The sequence below is a fragment of the Canis aureus genome, chromosome 5, assembly GCF_053574225.1.
Source record: "Canis aureus isolate CA01 chromosome 5, VMU_Caureus_v.1.0, whole genome shotgun sequence".
Classification (NCBI taxonomy): Eukaryota; Metazoa; Chordata; class Mammalia; order Carnivora; family Canidae; genus Canis; species Canis aureus.
The window spans coordinates 15,351,277-15,369,416 of NC_135615.1; the positions used below are offsets into that span (position 1 = coordinate 15,351,277).

The 18,140-nt window shown below is 45.0% G+C and overlaps 1 protein-coding gene and 1 long non-coding RNA gene across 21 annotated transcripts in view; one reads left to right on the forward strand and one right to left on the reverse strand.

Annotated features, from left to right (window-relative positions):
- Positions 1 to 18,140, reverse strand: part of SVIL (supervillin) — a 230,599-nt gene that overhangs the window by 10,813 nt on the left and 201,646 nt on the right. For all 19 annotated transcript variants that reach the window (XM_077896945.1, XM_077896946.1, XM_077896947.1 and 16 more), the window contains 9 exons: positions 16,625 to 16,797; positions 14,945 to 15,100; positions 13,543 to 13,679; positions 12,624 to 12,771; positions 12,358 to 12,503; positions 10,574 to 10,749; positions 7,901 to 8,045; positions 7,266 to 7,542; positions 2,487 to 2,638 (listed from right to left, as the gene is read on the reverse strand). In XM_077896945.1, coding sequence (XP_077753071.1) covers positions 2,487 to 2,638; positions 7,266 to 7,542; positions 7,901 to 8,045; positions 10,574 to 10,749; positions 12,358 to 12,503; positions 12,624 to 12,771; positions 13,543 to 13,679; positions 14,945 to 15,100; positions 16,625 to 16,797 — 1,510 coding nt within the window. The remainder of the gene's footprint in view (positions 1 to 2,486; positions 2,639 to 7,265; positions 7,543 to 7,900; positions 8,046 to 10,573; positions 10,750 to 12,357; positions 12,504 to 12,623; positions 12,772 to 13,542; positions 13,680 to 14,944; positions 15,101 to 16,624; positions 16,798 to 18,140) is intronic.
- LOC144313727 (uncharacterized) lies at positions 8,272 to 10,440 on the forward strand. Of its 2 annotated transcripts, none has more exons than XR_013379358.1 (2): positions 8,272 to 9,239; positions 10,223 to 10,440. It is a non-coding gene; the product is annotated as an uncharacterized LOC144313727 (long non-coding RNA). The 2 variants fall into 2 exon arrangements; XR_013379357.1 differs by having other exon boundaries at positions 8,272 to 9,019.

The window sequence follows — 18,140 nt, forward strand, 5'->3', positions numbered from 1 at the left end:
GGTTTTTCAAAGTCTTAAATATAATACATGCCTATGGTAGAAAATCTGGAAAATATCAAGAAGTGCAAACAAAAGCCAGTGATAATACCATTATCTAAAGATAACCACTAATAAAATTCTAGGGCAGACCTTTCCTTTCAAAATATTTTTCAGATATGTGTTTCTCCCAAGCAAAACTAGGATTGTTATTTTATGTTACTGTATACCCTGATTTTTCTTCACTTGATATTTTTTGGGCACCAAAGACTCTTGAAACACGAGTTTTGATATTTTAATGGTATTTCATGATACAGATGTAACCTGACTGATTTAAATGCATTTTAAACAAAGTCTGCCTCTCAGCACTGATCACTTTGTAATTCTGGGGGAAAGAACTGTCTCTTTGGCAACAATTCCCACAGTCCACTCATGGAGCCATGTGCCTGCCAGCCACGGCCTCGCCCTCATCTGTGAACCACTGTGTTCCATCAAGTGTTAGCGGCTCATAAAACTGTTAGGGTTGACTCCACTCATTCTCACTTTGGCTAGACATTTTCCTTTAACGAGGAAATTGTTTATTGAGCCTGGCAGTCAGGGCATTTCCCAGCAAGTGTTAACTTACCAATCTCAGAGCCCATTCTGCATAATTAAGTACCATTTTGTGGCAGTGTTTTATAGGTTTGAAGTGTTTTTTACATCCCTTGGCTTGACAAAAAATGCAATGCTCAAACCAGAGAGATTAAGACTCAAAATTCTCATGGTGATTTTGAAGGTATGATTCAAACCTGGCCTTTACGATAATTAAAAATGCAGTTGAAATTACCCACTATTAAGACTAAATTAAAATGCAGTGGTCAAAAAAAAAAAAAAAAAAAAAAGCGGGGGGTGAGAGGGCAGCCCGGGTGGCTCAGCAATTTAGCGCCGCCTTCAGTCCAGGGCGGGATCCTGAAGACCCGGGATCTAGTCCCACATGGGGCTCCCTGCATGGAGCCTGCTTCTCCCTCTGCCTGGGTCTCTGCCTCTCTCTCTCCTGTGTTTCTCATGAATAAAAAAATAATAAAATAAAAAATAAAATAAAATAAAATAAATAAAATAAAATAAAATAAAATAAAATAAAATAAAATAAAATGCAGTGGTCACTAGCAGTTACTTACAATTGTTATATAGTCCACTGTAGAAAATATATGTTAAGTATTTTTTAGGGAAGAGGAGCGGTTCTTAGGAATCTAGAAGGCTGAGTGTTGATCTGTTTTGGAGAAAATGTCTCTGTTCTCTTTCCTCAGGCTATTGTTAACTACTCATCCATGATAGTAAAGATATCTGCACATGGTATCATGTTCTCCCAAAATGCCAAAGTCAATTTTAATTACTAAAGTCTGGGACCGTAGGCAAAGATCATCTGCACATCAAAAAGAACTGTTTACAAAGTCTTGGCATGGGGCATTATACAGACCCTGAGGTTATAGCGTTGTGGGAGACAAGCTCACACTGGCTCTTTCATGCTTGTGGGGAAAGACAGATAATAAATAAGTAAACACGGTGTATTCAAAATGTAAACAAAAATGACAAATTGATTATGTAGTTTTAAGTAGTAGTAATAATAGTAAGTGCTATAAAACAAAGCATAGTAATGGGAAGGGATTTGGGTAGAATACATGACATTCAAACAGCTAAATCATATGAGGTTGAAAGCTACTTATGGATGCAGAAGATATCCAGATGTGAAAATTGTGCAAAGGCCCTGGGGTAGGTGGAAAGAGATCTGAGGAATGGCAAAAAGGTTAGGGAAGCCCCGGTCCCGGTGCAAGACCAGAGGGAGGTAGGAGAGGTGTCCAGGGCCAGCCACGAAGGCGCTGACAGACCACGAGCAGATGGCTTTGACTGCAGTCCAGGGAATGACATGATCTAATGTGATCCAGAAAAATCAGTCAGGCTGGTGTGAGGGATGCAGAAGATGGGAATACTAATTTTTATGTTGATCTCTGATATCTCCTTCGGATAGGTTTGTGTAAGTGAAAAAAATGATCAGAATTTATGAGAATTTTAAGATTCTTGAGCCAAACTCAAGATGTTCAAGGATGGTGGTTTCAAGCTACATTTCCTGATGGAAGCATCCTGCTAAATCCTTACCCGCCCAGGATCTGTGCTTTATAAAATCTCTACCAGCTTTAGAAGTGGAAAACAGCATCTCTTTGTTTTATTTATAGTTCCTTAAGTATTAAGTGGAAACTTAAAAAAAAGAAAAAGAAAAAAAATCCAAACCAAACCACTCACTGGCACTTTGCACTTGTTTTGGGGATTTACTATCTGCACATACAACATCTCGCTAAGAGCACATGACTCTTGGCCAGGCGGTGGGGAGCAGAGAGCCTGGGATCTGGAGCAGCTGGCTAGGACTCAAAGGCACTTGGGCGCTGCTGTCTCCGCAGGGCACCAGCCACACCACTGTGGTTCCCCAAGAAGGCCAATCCTGGCATCCCCGGAGGCGGCCACTTTCCAGGACTTACCTGGGCACCCCTCTCCTCATCCAGCTCCACTGTCATCAGAGCTGATGTGCCCTTCTCACTCACGGTCGACTGCCGGCCTTGCCAGAAGAAGTAGACACACTTCTCCTTGCCAGCTACCCGTACTGGGTGCTCTCCCTTTTGTCGACTTCCCACTGCAAACAACACAGAACCCAAGGATAAATGGCTGATAGGCCAAAAGAAGAGCAAATATATGGCTTTCTTCTCCAGGCTCTGTGAGGACAGTGAAGAAACAGCTTTTTGGGCAGGGGGCTAAGGAGAAAAACCATCCTTCTTCCAGTTAACTGACCCTGAGCCTCCAAATGGGAGAAAAAATGATCTAGTCTTCTCAATGCCCTGGGAGAAACACCTGTCATCCACAGGCAGGAAGCAGATCACTCCAAGTGTGTGACAGAGAAAAATGGTGGCTGCCAAGGCAGGACCCACGCTCCCCAAGACACAAATACATTTTCCATATTACACCATCCTTTTGGCAAAGGATTAGCTGGTAGAGAAGAGATACTGAAAACAACAGCTGGGCCAGCTTTAAGCACAAAGGGAAAAATTTAGTCTGTGAAAACGATTCTAGTAAAATAACGCTCTGAAGTTTCCAAATTCTGTCAGAAATGGAAGAGATATATTGCTGACATATCACTTTCATAAACTAATCTGGGATTTTAATAATATCTGTCCCCAGGACTGCAGCCAGGATGAAGTGCTGGTTGTCCTTACTGTCTGGCACCTCCTAGGCTCTCGGTAAACATGAGCAGCCCATAGGACACGCATCTCACCAAAGAGCTGGCACAGAAAGTTAGCTGGTCAAGTGGCCACTTTAAAAAGGCGATATCTTACACCCCGCCTCACCGCTTCTAGATATATGCCGCATTCCAGACTCTTCTTGCTCGTTCATTCAACAGATACTCACTGAGCACTTGCAGTATGCCTGGGACTCTTCAGGACACCTGATAAGCAAGACAGACAGCTGCCCTGCTTTCATTCTAGCAAACAGATGAGCGAGATGGTTTCAGATAGTCCTAAGTGCTCTGAGGAAGACAGACAGGGGGACGCAACATAGGGGCAGGGTGAATGTTGATGGGATCCCCTGTTGAGGGAAGGCCTCTCTGAGGTGGTGACCAGTGACAAGATAACAAGGACCTGCAGGCAGACCCTTCTGGAATGAATGAGATAAGAAGACTAAGCTGTTACCTCCAATGCCTGCCCGGGTGGTCCCAGAAAGTGGTGGTCAACCATGGAAGAAAATAGGCAATTATAATTCTCATGCTTGTTGAAAATTAAAGATGATAACTGGATTCTCTGGTTCTATATTAGCTCAATTTTTCTCAGCTCCAGTCCCATTTACAATATCACAACTGTCTTGAGGTTTGAAGGTAAGAAGAAAGTTCATTTATTTTAAGTTCTTAAGAGGCCAGGGCCCTGTTTATTTTACTTTTTTGCCCTTTAGCAAAGCACTCCATGAACAGTTTTCATAATTGATAATAATAACTCTTACAGCACTTGCCAAAGTACGACCTTTAGTGCCATCTCCTGTGGACATGAACTGGTCAAGTTCGTGTATTTTGAAGTGGACAGAATGAAAGAGGAACCACTGATGAATAGGTTATGCATATTCACCATTAGTTTGGAAGCCACTCTTTTGAAATTTCTGCCAATTTAGATAGGAACAAAACCTTGTCTTCGATTAGCAAATCCCATTCTTCACAGTAGTGAAAATCAGTATGTCAGCTGGGGAAAGAGATGCTTAAAATAGGTCATAGAAGTTGATACGTATCTTGGAATTTGTCAGCACTTAGATACACTAAATATATCCAAATTTCAATAATAAACAGTGTTTTATCACCTAACATCCTAATGTGGACTTCAGTATCTGTATCTATCTGTATCTAAAACAGAATTATTTTGGGGCACTTGGGTGGCTCAGTGGTTGAGCGTCTACCTTTGGTTCAGGACGTGATCCTGGATCCCAGGATTGAGTCCTGCATTGGGCTGCCTGCATGAAGCCTGCTTCTCTCTCTGCCCATGTATCTGCCTCTCTCTCTGTGTCTCTCATGAATAAATAAATCTTTTAAAAAATAAAATAGAATTATTTTCTTAAAATATTTCATAATAGTTTTCAGTATTTTTCCTTGTAATTTTCTTCAGTATACCTAAGTTGAATCCTACACACAACTTTTTCTTAGTTCATTAATTTTTAATTTTAGCAAAATAAAGATTAAGCTTTCATTGGTAAGAAATTACAGACTGTAACCTTTATAGCCTTGATCAGATGGCTAATTTAAAGTGCTGATCCATCGTACCTCAAAATACTTTCCAGAGTATGTCTGTGACCAGTAGTTGTGTTTAGGAGTAACAAAGGACTGCGGTATGAGGAACTGCTCATGGTCAAGTGGTCTTACAGCTGAATCCCATTTACTGCCTGCCTGCTCATGGCAATGAGACCTGTATCATGCTCCGGAGCTGCCTGGCCTGGTGTCACTGGGTCCCTTGCACACCTTGTCCTTACTAGCGAGGGCATGCGCATGCGCATGCCCTGCTGCCCCGGACACGGTTACTGGGGCAGGATCCAACCCACCCCACCGAGGTCTCGGGTCTCCCTTCCCTGGAGCGCATGGTTCACTTCCCAAGGAGTTTTTCTGTGTGCCTGTGTGGGCTGGTGGGGGTCCGCCAGAAGGATGACGGGACTGTCTCTACAGCCGCTGGTTTCTGTAGACCTGGTCCCAGAAGAGCTTCCCGAGCTCCGGGTTCAGTCCCATTTGCGAGGACGGCCCTTGTGGGGTATGAGTGTGAAGGAGCTGGACTGCGGTCACTGCAGGGGCCCTGTTAATGCCACTGGGCTGTGCTTCTCTGCCCCCAGGGGGACCATCTGGAATCTGAGAGCTCCCTGCTCTAACTTAATGCTCTGCAGCTGGACTTCTTCAGAATTGTAACTTAGCTCGTAAAGATGCTGCTGGATCTGGCTGTGAGATGTGCATTGTGTTTACTGGGAAGAAATACAAGAAGTATTTATGCCAAATCATTATTTCCTAGAGGCCTCCGAGAGAATAGTCTATGAAGGCCTCAGAAATCTTAGATTTATTTCATTTCAATATTGTTCTATGTTCTATTTATTAATTTTTTTTTTTTTTTTTTTTTTTTTTACTTCTTATAACTAACAGGTAAGGAAATGACTGAATTTCTCATGAGAGTGACTTGTTATTACTTTGGGTAGATTCATGCTATCACATCTTCAAGTTAAATACAGTAATTTTGCTTTTGTTGCTCAGGACATCCGTGATGATTATTTCCTGTACCTTGTGAGCACGTGTCAGGCCCTGTGCTAAACCTGATCCATACCAGATTATAAGAGTCTGTGGGCTGCATATCATGTGTTTTCTAGGTGAGAAAACTGAGGCCCAGATAGGCTGTCACTTTACCCACCTTGCATAGCTGCTATGTAGGGCCTGAGAGAAGATGCCGACCCCAGCATTCCCATTCATATGACCCCGGCCATATGAATGGGAAAGGGGCTTGCAGTATCCTAATCCACTACTAGCTCTGCAACTTCAGGCAGGTGACTTAATCATGTGTCCTGTTCCTCACCGAGAAATCAGCATAATGACCGAGTACATCCCATGGACCCACAGGGAAGCACTCAACTAGCGTGAGCAGCAAAGCTGCCAATGCTGTGCCTCGTGGGCTTAGTGGACCGACAGCTCTGGGCACAGCCTTCTGTCCTGCTGGGCAAAGCCCATCTACCAGCTGCCTAGGGAACAGTTTGCTGGGCTCCCCCACTGCCAGCAGAGCCAACCTCAGGGAATCCGGCTCTCCTCCCATGGCATGACACGGTTGCTTCTCCCCACACTTGCCTTATTGTCATTTACACTAAATGCTTCTTGCAGGCAGGGTCTGATGTATTTACTCACTCCCTAACATAAGCGTCTTACACACAGAGACAGAATAGGTGCTCAGTAAATGCTGCCAGCTGATTAACAGACTTTAGGCCAATTAGGCAAGAAAGCAAATGGTTTTACATCTGTGGGCATCCAATCAGCACATGACAGCCTCCACCCTGTGGCCCCAGAGCAGCCACCGCAAAGAGATTCTCAGGAGCTGACAAATCACAAAGCTGTGACAAACTCTGTCCTAAGTGGTGGGGCTGAGGGACACTGCAGAGAACTGGCTACTTCTTGGCAAGGAAAAAGGATTCTCTCTCCAAAGTTCACTGGCTTTCCTCCCTCCCTGCCTCTAGTGCACAGCACACAACTGAGTGTTTCGCTTGAGTATTTCACTGACAGGAGCCATGAGCAGTTTGATTATATATTTATTCAATCAAATCCACAAAGTGTGTTAGTGTTCCCAGCCTCAGAGGAAATAGCTTCTTTTGTTTTTAATAAATCCTTTGTGCGTTACTACTACACCATTTGGTTTCAGTTTGAAGTCAAGCAGATATGCTTTACTTAAGACTTTAAGCAGCAGACAGCCACATGGTAAATATCATTTGGAGGCAAATCATCACTTTCCTAGAAAACCTCTGGGAATGGGGCAGGAGAGGGAGTGGGGGGAGCAGAGAAACCTTACTGTGCACGTTTCATTTCTATAAGGGAACATGACCTTTGTTAGCAATGCTAGGCTGTCAGGATCTATCCTTAACATTTTCTAAGTGGTTCTCAAAGCGAAAGATCAGATTGGCGCACAGGGAATGGGTCCTAAGAAGCACTACATTCCCAGCCCCAGAGCTGGGGTTACGCCCTCTTGGTCGGAAGAAAACGGTAAGTGCTCACTAACCTGCGGTGCTCACCATGTACTTCCACTTGACCACATAGGCGTCTCCCTCGTGGAACTGCCCGATGCTCTGTTTGGGTAGCCTGCTGTAGTCAAATTCTAGGATGTGCCACACATCCACAGACACACTGGCGATCTCAAACTGCCTCCTGTCATCCCCATCCACCAAGCCGTAGCCACGACCAACATTCACCCCATCCAGCACAGTGCCGGTTGTGGCCTGGGGTGCCGGCACCATCCGTGTCACGTCATATGCCTTGGCTTCTGCCCTGGGATCTTCCTACAAGGTAATGTAAAAATGGTTCAGTGTGGCCCATTTCTACAGCCATTTCTTGTCACACTTGCTGGGGTTTCACTGTTAATGGGACAGCATAAAAGTAAGGATTTTCAGCTCTGTCTCAGCATTTAACCATGTTCTGGGGAAAGACTATGGGCCCTGAACACCCAGCCGACTACAGTGAATCAGACACCTATAAACCTACGACACAGGCAGAGCCACTTTTCATCCAGGAGGTGGAACGCGATTGGAACCCATGTGCTGGGTCCCAGTAAACACTGGGAAGGCTTTTAGTTTCTAGGCCTATTTTGTTGGGACCTAAACCAAGGCCTGACATTTAAGACTTGATTACCAAAAGTACCTTTTGCTGGGTGAGTTCGCCGGCACTCTTCTCATTAGGCCTCTTCAGTTCCGTCCAATCCAGAAATTTCTCCTTGAACAAAATCGTCTCATTGTGTTCTGTAAGTCTCCCGAAAATTGCCCAATCCGGTCGCCCTTGTCCTTTTCTGCAAGGGTGGGTGGGTGGAGGGAGCAGATGGGGAAAGAACCGAGATTAAGCCACGTGAAAACAAAGGAAAGGAATGGAAAACAGACCCACGTGGCTACTGAAAACAACCCAGAAGACATTAGTGGTACAGAAAATGAATGGTTCCTTTTGTCAGATAAGTGACATTTTGGTATTTCAGCCTGAAGCCCTCCAAGGCTGTGTATGCAGGGAGCTGATGTGCCCGAGGCAATGTGAATCCCGTTAGGACTGGACTTTGCTTTAATTCTAGCAAATTCTTGCATTTGGGATTGGCTGGGCGCGGCGCACGGGACGGGAAGCTGGGCGAGGGCAGGAGCCACACGCACATCTTCGCCGCCGGCTTCACGTGCTCAGCCCCCTGCCGGCGTGCACCACGCCGAGGTCCCATGATGGGCAGATGGGAGCCAGCAGAGCTCACCCCGAATTCCCGATTAGCTCTGTTGCAGCGAAGCCCTCCAGGTCCAGGCACAGGTGAAGACCTCTGTTACTAAAATGGGCATACTTTGTCCGCTGATCATAAAGAGAGTTTCTGCATGTGCATTTCTAGGCCCCCAGACACGACGGCGGGCAGGGGCAGCACGGCCCGACCGGAGGCCTGGTCCCGCCTCAGGATCTCAGAACTTAGAACCGCTCGGCCCACAGGTAATTCCGGAAAACACCGAGTTGGGGAAACAGTGGCTGCAGAGGGCTCATGCGGGTACCGCTCCTCCTTCCAAACCAATCCTGCGTTGTGGACGGACAGCGGAAGGCGCGCTCCACGGTGAGACTGACGGGCCGTGCTTCCGGGCCTGCGGCGACCTCCGCTCCACCACTTCCTGCGTCGTCACGACCACTTCCTGTGTCGTCGCGACGCTGGTTCTGACGTCACGGCCATGGCCCAGCAGAGAGGCTGCCCGCTGCTAGGGAGACTGCCGGGGTGGCGCGCGAATACACACACTTGCGCCTCGTACTCGGGTAGGCCTCGGGAGCCGACTATCAGCAGCCGTGGAGCATTCAGGACTCCTTTGCCAGGCTCTGGTCTTTCACGGCAAATGTCTGCATGACTGGTTCTTTATTATAAATTCTCCCCTGCAGACGTGCTCGGATGCCTATAGGAAGAGCACTTGATCTCCGCTTTCGACACCGATCTTTTACGTTGGGAGTCGAGCAAGCGCGAGAGGCAGCGGGTGGCAGGGTGAGGGTGAAGCTAAGAGCGGGAGCTGGAGGGTGAACCTATTCCATGTTTGAACTGGGCTAGGTCTGGAGACCTCAGAGTTCCGGCCTCCTCATCTGGAAGGAAGGGCAGGGCGCTTCATCTTGGCTGCACTTAAAACCCCTAACAGACTCTTAAGACATAATGACACAATGGCCCCACCCCACACGAATTGAGAACACATCACTCGGGCTGGCGCAGGGGCCCGGCCTGGCACATGCATTTTTTTTTAAAGCTCCTCAGGTGATTGTGATCTGGGATGTTGAGAAGCAGTGGGTTGGGGGCTCATTCATTTACTCCCAGATTTGTGATTATGTCACTGCTACATATGTTATCCATCATATGGATTTTATGCTTTGGCACTAGTTTTTCTTTTATTACATCAAATAAAATGCTCTTTGCAGCCTTAACTTCATTCCTTAAAATACTAAGGCTACAGGACCAATTTTATCTTAAATGTCCAATTCTTTAAAATGTTTCCCCACATTGACATAACTTATGATTGTTTTCATAATAATAAAATCAATAATTTGATTTTAAAACAAAACTAGATAAGAAAGTTGAAATTTGTAAAACATTAAAGCCCAGTTGCATGATATTCAACGTTCTGTGCCATTTGGTGGCACATCCATTTCTAATCTATTGTATGACACACATAATAGCACTTTTTTCCCCTGGTAGTTAAGAAAAACAACAACAATGTAAGAATTACTTTCCTTCTGATCATATTTCTTAGAGTTTGTGCATATTCTGATTTGCCCAAAAAAAAAAAAAAAAAGTCCAGTGCACTGTAGGAAACATTAAAATTACATCATTATTTCAGTACAGTATCCTCTCTCTCACAACCTGTCCCTCAAAAGGCAGAGACATCATCTACTGCCGAATAAATGGTAAGTCCTGGAATTCAAGAGCTACACTAAGAAGGCATGAAATTACAAGGAGATATGTTGCTTTTGCACCTTCAGATCAATGGCGGAATTCCAGGTCCTGGGAAGCTTTTCAGATCAGCGTGTAATCTGCTTCAGCAATTGCTACTCATCTGCCAGGACAGCACCTGGAATGCCGCAAGTGGGAATAATTTGTGCACCTCATGAAATGAGATTGGACACAGGGTCCAGAAGACTACAGCATCTATATTTCTGCATCAGTTAGGCAAAAGCTAAAGAAGTGTTCTTTCTGAGAATATTCAGGGCACTGCCTGCAATCACTTATGAAAAGGAAACCCCACAGAGTGACAGTAGGTGAGCGTGGTGGGAACTCAGGCCCACTGACAGCATCCGCTCACTCTTCTATACCATTGGTAGGTGACGGAATACCTGGGAATAAGCGGATTGCATTCTCCAGGATCCAACGGGTTGATGTCACAGTTCTCGTAGTCAAAGGTTCCGTTCCATAAGTGCTTTGCCAGTTGAAAAGCTATTTTCCGTTGCGCTAATGTGACTTCTTTTCCATGCCACACGTACACTTCACTACCAAAATCAAACACCAGTACCTGGGAAGATCACAGAGAAGAACAGGTTAACTTCAAAATCATGCTCGGGTTGAATCAGGGTCTGTACTGACAGTGAGTCAAACTGTAATGGAGCAATCTATACAAACACGAAAGGACCGCAGGGTGTGACCAGTGGGTGCCACCCTGCCATGCTACCTCTGCCATGTGGGTGTGATTTCTGTCTTGTCCTACACTTTCAAACTCCGCAGCACTTCTAATTCACAAAAGAGTTATTTAACTGTGTCTTCCTATCTTTCCTTCTTCCCTGTCTCCCTCCTTCCTTCCTTCCTTCCTTCCTTCCTTCCTTCCTTCCTTCCTTCCTCCCTCCCTCCCTCCCTCCCTCCCTCCCTCCCTCTCTCCCTCCGCATATAGAGGCCACGTCTTAAAGGCCAGGCACTGAGGACCAGTGAAGTGGTCTCCCCTCTATATAGTTTCAGGATCCTCCAAAGCAGAGACCATACCATATTTATAGGACTTTACTAAGTGTTTGCCAAATGAATATGTGAATATAATGCTATTTCTTATTTCCATGCCTATGGCTTATTCTTTCTTCCTAGAATAATTTCATGTCCAGCAATCCAAATCCTATTCAACTCCTAACTAGGCTCAATTGCACCTTCTGTTTAAAATTACTAATTATTTCTTTTCTGTGATTTTGTTTTCCATTTAAATGCCCATGCGTGTCATACAATCCATCTAGCTTTGAATTGCATTCTTTCTAATATTCTTCCATTCAATGAAATTTAAGGTTCTTTTGTGTCTTCTCCTTTTTTTTTTTGCAACTTTCACAATACAGAATGGTAATGACAATGTATGTATTTTTTTTTAAAGATTTTATTTATTTATTCATGAGAGACATAGAGAAAGAGACAGAGAGAGAGGCAGAGACACAGGCAGAGGGAGAAGCAGGCTCCATGCAGGGAGCCCGATGTGGGTCTCGATCCCAGGTCTCCAGGATCACACCCTGGGCTGAAGGTGGCGCTAAACTGCTGAGCCACTGGGGATGCCCAATGTATGTTTTAGTAAATATTTACCCATGGGGAGGAAAAAGCTAGTATATTACCTGTCAAACCCAGATTTTATATGTAAAAAAATATATATATGCATCTATTTTTCCTGAAACTTAAGGACTGAAAAAAATTTTATTTAATGTTTATGGAAAATCAAGAGATAGGGCTAAGGAGTATTTACATTTCATTCCCTGGTTATTTTGAGATATGATTGACACCTAGTACTGAATAAGTTTAAGGCATAATGACTTGATTTACAGGTATCACAAAATGATTACCACAATTTAGTTGACATCCATCACCTCATACAGATACAAAAAGAAAAAAAATACGAAAGAAAATAAAAAAAAATTTACATTTTGCCTAAGATAGAAAAGCCTTCAATGACCCATGCCTCCTCTGAACAATATTCTGAAGTCTATATTCGTATTTAAGATGGAGTGATGGTTTGAAATCACAAGTTAATACCCTTTAAAAATATGTCACTGTTCAACAACAGGCACAACCACTAGCCAGTGTTTCTCCAGCACTTCCGATCTATTTTATCAGGCCCTGTGCAAAGTGCTTTCCTGGGGAGGGTGGCACCCACACACTGTACCTCTTTTGACTGCAGAAGGGAGCACTTGGGAATCTTTCCCCAGTAGTCGTCCTCAGGGACCAGTTTGTCATCCATCAGACGGTAAATGCAGTTTGTTTCAATTATGGCTGTTTCATAAAGTTCATCTTCTTTTGGGTCTCCGGCAGCTTTGGAAATGAGAACAACAACACAGTATGACATTTTACACTGAAAAGTGGCTGGTTTAGAAGAATGAGGTAGGAGCTAAGAAAAGTCTCATGATTCTCTGAAATACAGTAAACTCTTACACTGGTAACTGGTTTGGCCACCCAGAAGCTTCCAGAAGTCTTTGGCCGCATGAGTGTGTGTATTAATTCCTTCTTCGATAGTTTGGACATATGTAGCTCTACAACCAAGTTCCCTCTTTGTCTGAATTAAACTTGCAAGTTCCGAGGCCTGGAAAAAAGGAGGAGCACAATTACCTGGGTAGACAAGCCTGTGGTGAGGTGGTGTGGCATGTACTGAAATCAGAAGCAAGATATGGTGTGTATGCCAGGAAGACCATGTGACCACAGGGGCTGCAGGCAACCGGTTACTGGGTATTTTCAGCAAGGTCAAGAGAATGGAACAAAAGGACCAGGGGTACATTTCTCTAGAGCAACAGTTATTTTCAAATTCAGTAGATCACTCATGAAGTTTTTTTTAAAAATACCCATTTGCTGGGCTTTTCCCATGAGATTCTCCATCAATAAGTCTGTAGCAGTTTTTAAAAAGATTTTATTTATTTATTTATGAGAGAGAGAGAGAGAGAGGCAGAGACACAGGCAGAGGGAGAAACAGGCTCCTGGCAGGGAGCCTGATGCGGGACTCGATCCCGGGTCTCCAGGATCAGGCCCCGGGCTGAAGGCGGCCCTAAACCACTGAGCCACCCGGGCCGCCCCTGTAGCAGCATTTTTTGAAGTGATGTGCCAGTTCCTTTTTCACACAGGAGAATAGAACTTAAAAACCAGTGAGATAGGTTATAATCCTTCTAAAACATCCCACTCAAGCACCTAACAAAGGCTTGTTTGGGAGACATTTGACAAAAGAAATATTGCCTCTCCCTTCTCACTTGAATGAAACATCAGGCATTTGAGAAGCCTTGTACAGATCTAGCAACTGGTAGACATTCTATCAGTGTATAAAGGAGATGCCTAACTGAACAATTTTAATTCTTCAGATACCAACCTTTGCCTTTTCTATGACATTTGCAAACTCTCCTACCCACACGAAGCAGTAGTGAGGGGAGAGCAGGAGGAAGCAGTCCCCACTGTTGAGGGATGAAGCTCGAGGTTCGACCAGTCTTGTCTGCACGTGTCTTCTTCCTGTAAGGCAGGAGGCCAAGAGTCACCACCTTCCCAGAGAAGAGAACTCTCCAAGCCACAGGAAGGACCAGGAAGCACCCCTGCTACAGACTCTTGCAATGCTAAAGATTCTCGTCTACCAATCCCAGTTCCATGATGCAGAGGGTAGAAGGGGGTTTCTAGTGATGGCCTTCTGGATTATTCTCCCTTGTTAGCACTTTCCTAAATGTCACCAGGTGTCTTAGGATCACCACTGGTGGCCTTTTACAGCGTGTGTGTGGATTAATTAAGTTCCCGCCTCTAGGAAAGTTAGCAAATGTGCTCCTTTCCTCCTTTTAACTCATCTCCTGGTCCCTTCTCTGCACTTGGCCCACATCCTACATTTCACAGCCCCCGCCAGCCACTCCCCAGCCACAGTGTCCTCTTCCTGAGGGTTTTCACACCAAACCCAGGGCAGTCTTAGAGGGAATCAGCTTGGAGGGAAGCACTGCTTTGGGCTGCTTTCCACACCTTCTCCTAAATGACTTGATTTAGGCCTTTCCACAGTCATGCTGAGCTTGTCGCCTCTGGTCAGAACTTGGGAATGGAGGTTGGTTATTTGCACTTGTCACTAGTCCTCCAAGTGCACTAAAAAGGCCAGGGTCATGCAGAAACATAGTAACACCCTCCATGATGGATATTCCATCCATCTTCCCTGTGGTGATTTCTCTAGAATTGCTGCTGGGAGGCAGCTAAGTTTCTCCTCACAACCCAAGGCCTCTCTGTTGTCTCCCTTGCTATTGACAGAACGGGTGCTGGAGTGGAATTTAGATCAGCTTCATTGGCCTCTGCTTTCCCCGGATTCCTTCTCCAAGAACTGGCATCTCTGCCTCTGGTGCGCACTGAGCTTGCTTACCTCAGCGAGAAGTGAGTGCAGAGAGCCACGTGCAGACTTAGGGACAACTGGGACTGCATGATAACATGGTGGGGGGCCTCCCCCTGGGCAGGGGGAGGCGGCAGCAGAAGGTGAGCTTCTGGAATGGGGGACCTGGGTGCAAATTGACCTCTGCCACTCAACGGCTGCTGTGACCTCAGGCACGTCACTACCCTCTCCAAGCCTCAGTGGGTGGAATATCTCCTGCCTCACAGGATTTTGTGAAGCTCACATGACAGGAGGTAGCACAGCACCTGGCACACAGTAAGTTCTCAAAGAGCATGCATTCTCGTCCCCTTACTCAGGACTCCTGCTGTTACCAGACTAAAAGCTCTTGGTCAATGTGTGATTCCTCTCCAAGGCTCTTAGGTACCTTTAATCTGTAACAACATCAGCTTCTTGTAGGGTACCGCGCTATTGTTGGAATTCTGTTCGGTCAGGTTGACGCTCCGCAGGCTGATGTTGCTGAAGTTTTCTTTACTGGCTAAGCCTGCCAGAGTGACTTCTGAGAAGTTGGAGTTGGAGGACACTGGGAGGGTTTGAATAAGGAAAAATGGGGAGGGAGAGCAAGATGGGCAGGTGAAATGACAATGTTTACAGTTAGAGGTTCATAATCGACTTTTTCTTTGAAAGTTCATCTGGGGGGGAGAACATCCCCTGGTGCGGTTATAGATGCAAGTTCAACGTTGAACCACTGTACTCAGGATTTAACTCTACGGAAAGTATCAACTGCATGTGGACACATGTCACACCTCACCTTGCAGGGAGACAAGAATTGAGGAACAATGTGGATCAGCTATTTTAGTATGACATCAGGAGCTGGACACATGTTGCAACTCCACTGAAAGCTGATATAATTCCTAACAATGTTTAGATGTTAATGCAAGCACTCTCCCCAGGAAAACCATGAAATGTCTGTCAACAAAAGTCTCTATACATCGAAAAGCAGGTACTCTTGTAGGGATGGGTTAATCCTAATCTTTTTCCTGGAGGCAAAGTGATCAACTAGGTAATCTCTTGAGGTTTTCCGCTCTCAGAATTAACACAGTCATAACACGATGCTGGGTTTTCCATGTACACTGACAAGTGTGTACTTGTCAATCATCACAGAGCCACCCCCAAAACCCCAAAAGTGGAGGTAGAGGAGGTAAAAGTACCAATAAGCCTTTACTTCTTCACTGATTGCTTTAAAAAATGTCTGTGCTAGAGAGAAATTCAGAAAATTATTTTGCTGGGATTAGGGTCTTACGCTGCTTGACAATCTGTATGGCATAGTGGTTTTGAAATATCTTTTCTTAGTCAATCGGTTACAATGAAAAGACTCAACCACTTCATATAAACACATATTTCTAAGAAAACTCTAAGCACATCGGTTTATGATTGCTAGAGGAAAATACAAATTACAGCAAGAATATTCAAACTAGCAAGATGGTGTGTACCATTAGCTCCACCAAGAAAACCACTGTTTCAGAATGAGGGACCCCACCTTATCAGGCTGAGGAGAGCAGAGCAACTCAGCTACCTCCTTGCTCCTATTCACCACTCTACTCCAAGGCCCCTGTGCTACCCAATCCATATCCCCAGTTCCGAGGCTCCTGTCAAAAGCAATTTGGTAAGCATTGGTTTAGGCATGAATTAATAACATGAAAATCTAGGATTAGGAAAAGCAGTAATTTGGGACATTTTCTCATGAGAGATCAAATGACTTGCTCTCGAACAAAAGTGGGGAATTACTGTGTTTGGGCTCCACAGAGCTGAATATGGGCTGAATTACAAAGCCCAGGGACATCCTTCTCCTCCAATCTCTTGAAAGAAAACTCGGCAAAACAGGATAATTTAAATTAACCAAGAGATGCTCCAACACTATTAAGAATCTCTGTGAAAAGCTTTTCCATTCCAGGCAAGTGTGCACGTGTGTGTGCAAATGTACTCATTTTTATTTGATGGGTGTTTTCTGAGCACCTGATTGGTGATAGCAAGGTAGAGCAAGATTAAAATCGCCTCACCACCAGTTGGCAGGCACAGAGGTGGGGTGGCAGTTCCACGTACTTACTCTTTTCTACTTTCATCCGCTTTGACTCCATGAAGGCAATGTTTAGTCTCTGCTCCGTGTACTCCTGAAGGAGATCTTCTCTGGCTGCCAGCATTTTCAAGGGGTTTCTGGAAGCCTGAACCCGGCGCTTGGGCCTAACTGCACGCTTGTGCTCGGCCACAGAGGAGGTCAACCTGCAGAACAGAGCGGAGCTGAGGCCTCGGTCTGTATATCACCCGTGCCTGGTCTCTTTGGGGGTCTCTGATTTTATTTCCTGATTTTGTCGCAAGTCTTAACAACCCCTCCTCCTGCCCGCCATTCCCTGACAAGGAGACACAGAATCTCGGAGCTGGGGGATTCAGGCCCCCTTTAGTCCGAGATCCCAGAGGCTCCTCTGATGCCACACTGTGTGGTCTCTGCCTGGAGGCTCCTCTGGCAGCTCTTTCCACTATGAGATAGCTCTGAAAGGCAAGTAGTTCTTCCGCACCCATGGACTCTTCCTACTTTTCCTGTTGGAATATTATATACGTCTACTTCTTCTGTCCCTGGAGAGCCCTACAAGAATTTACAGCCAGTCGTTGCTTCTTGATTTCTTTTTCCTCTAGACTAAACTTTCATTCATTCATTCATTCATTCATTTATTTACTTATTTATTTATTTATTTATTTGAGAAAGTGAGAGAGAGAGAGCATGAACAGGGGGAGGGTTAGAGAGGGAGAAGCAGACTCCCCATTGAGCAGGGAGACTGACTCAGGGCTTCATCCAAGGACCCTGAGATCATGACCTGAGCTGAAGGCAGATGCTTCCTGGACTGAGCCACACAGGTGCCCCTAAATTTTTTTACACATTTTTTCAGTTTCCTTACGAACTCCCTCACAGCAAGCCCCCTCTTAACCCTTTGCGCTTTTCTGAAAAGTAACCATGGCTTTGAAGAATATATGGAAATTAAACAGGTCTAAGAGGCCAGCTATGACTGCCATACACTCACACAACTCTCTGGGGCAGACCAGACATGGGGAGGTGGGTGATCCAGTCACAGGGTTTCCTGACAGCTCCACTGCTACTCTCAATTTCCAACTGCACAGCTTCTGTGCTATTATATATCAGACTGTCCTCTGTGTGAGAGGGTGCATATAAACAGAGATATGCTTAAATACATAATGATTCAAGCAATGACATTTGGAGAAGATGAGAAATAGTTAAATAACTGTGTAAGCAAATATGCTAAATATCATTTAAAGGTGGGAAATGACAAACTGTTCATGTTTTAAGATAAAAAATTGAGAAAAACTGAAAAAAAAAAAAGCAAGAAATTTATTTGGAGCAGCTTACAGAAAAAAGCATGATGACCACATGGTCTTCTTGGAGAGATGGTCACTTGGAATAAATTTGTGGGGAATAGACAAATGTGGTAGGTAGCTATGGGCTTAGCCTGCCCAGTGTCTACTCTTCCTGGCTTCTGCTAAGGAAACCTTGACATGGGCTCTGGCTCTGAAGGGCATCCTGGGACCAACTCTGGCCAATCGTCATCTCCTAT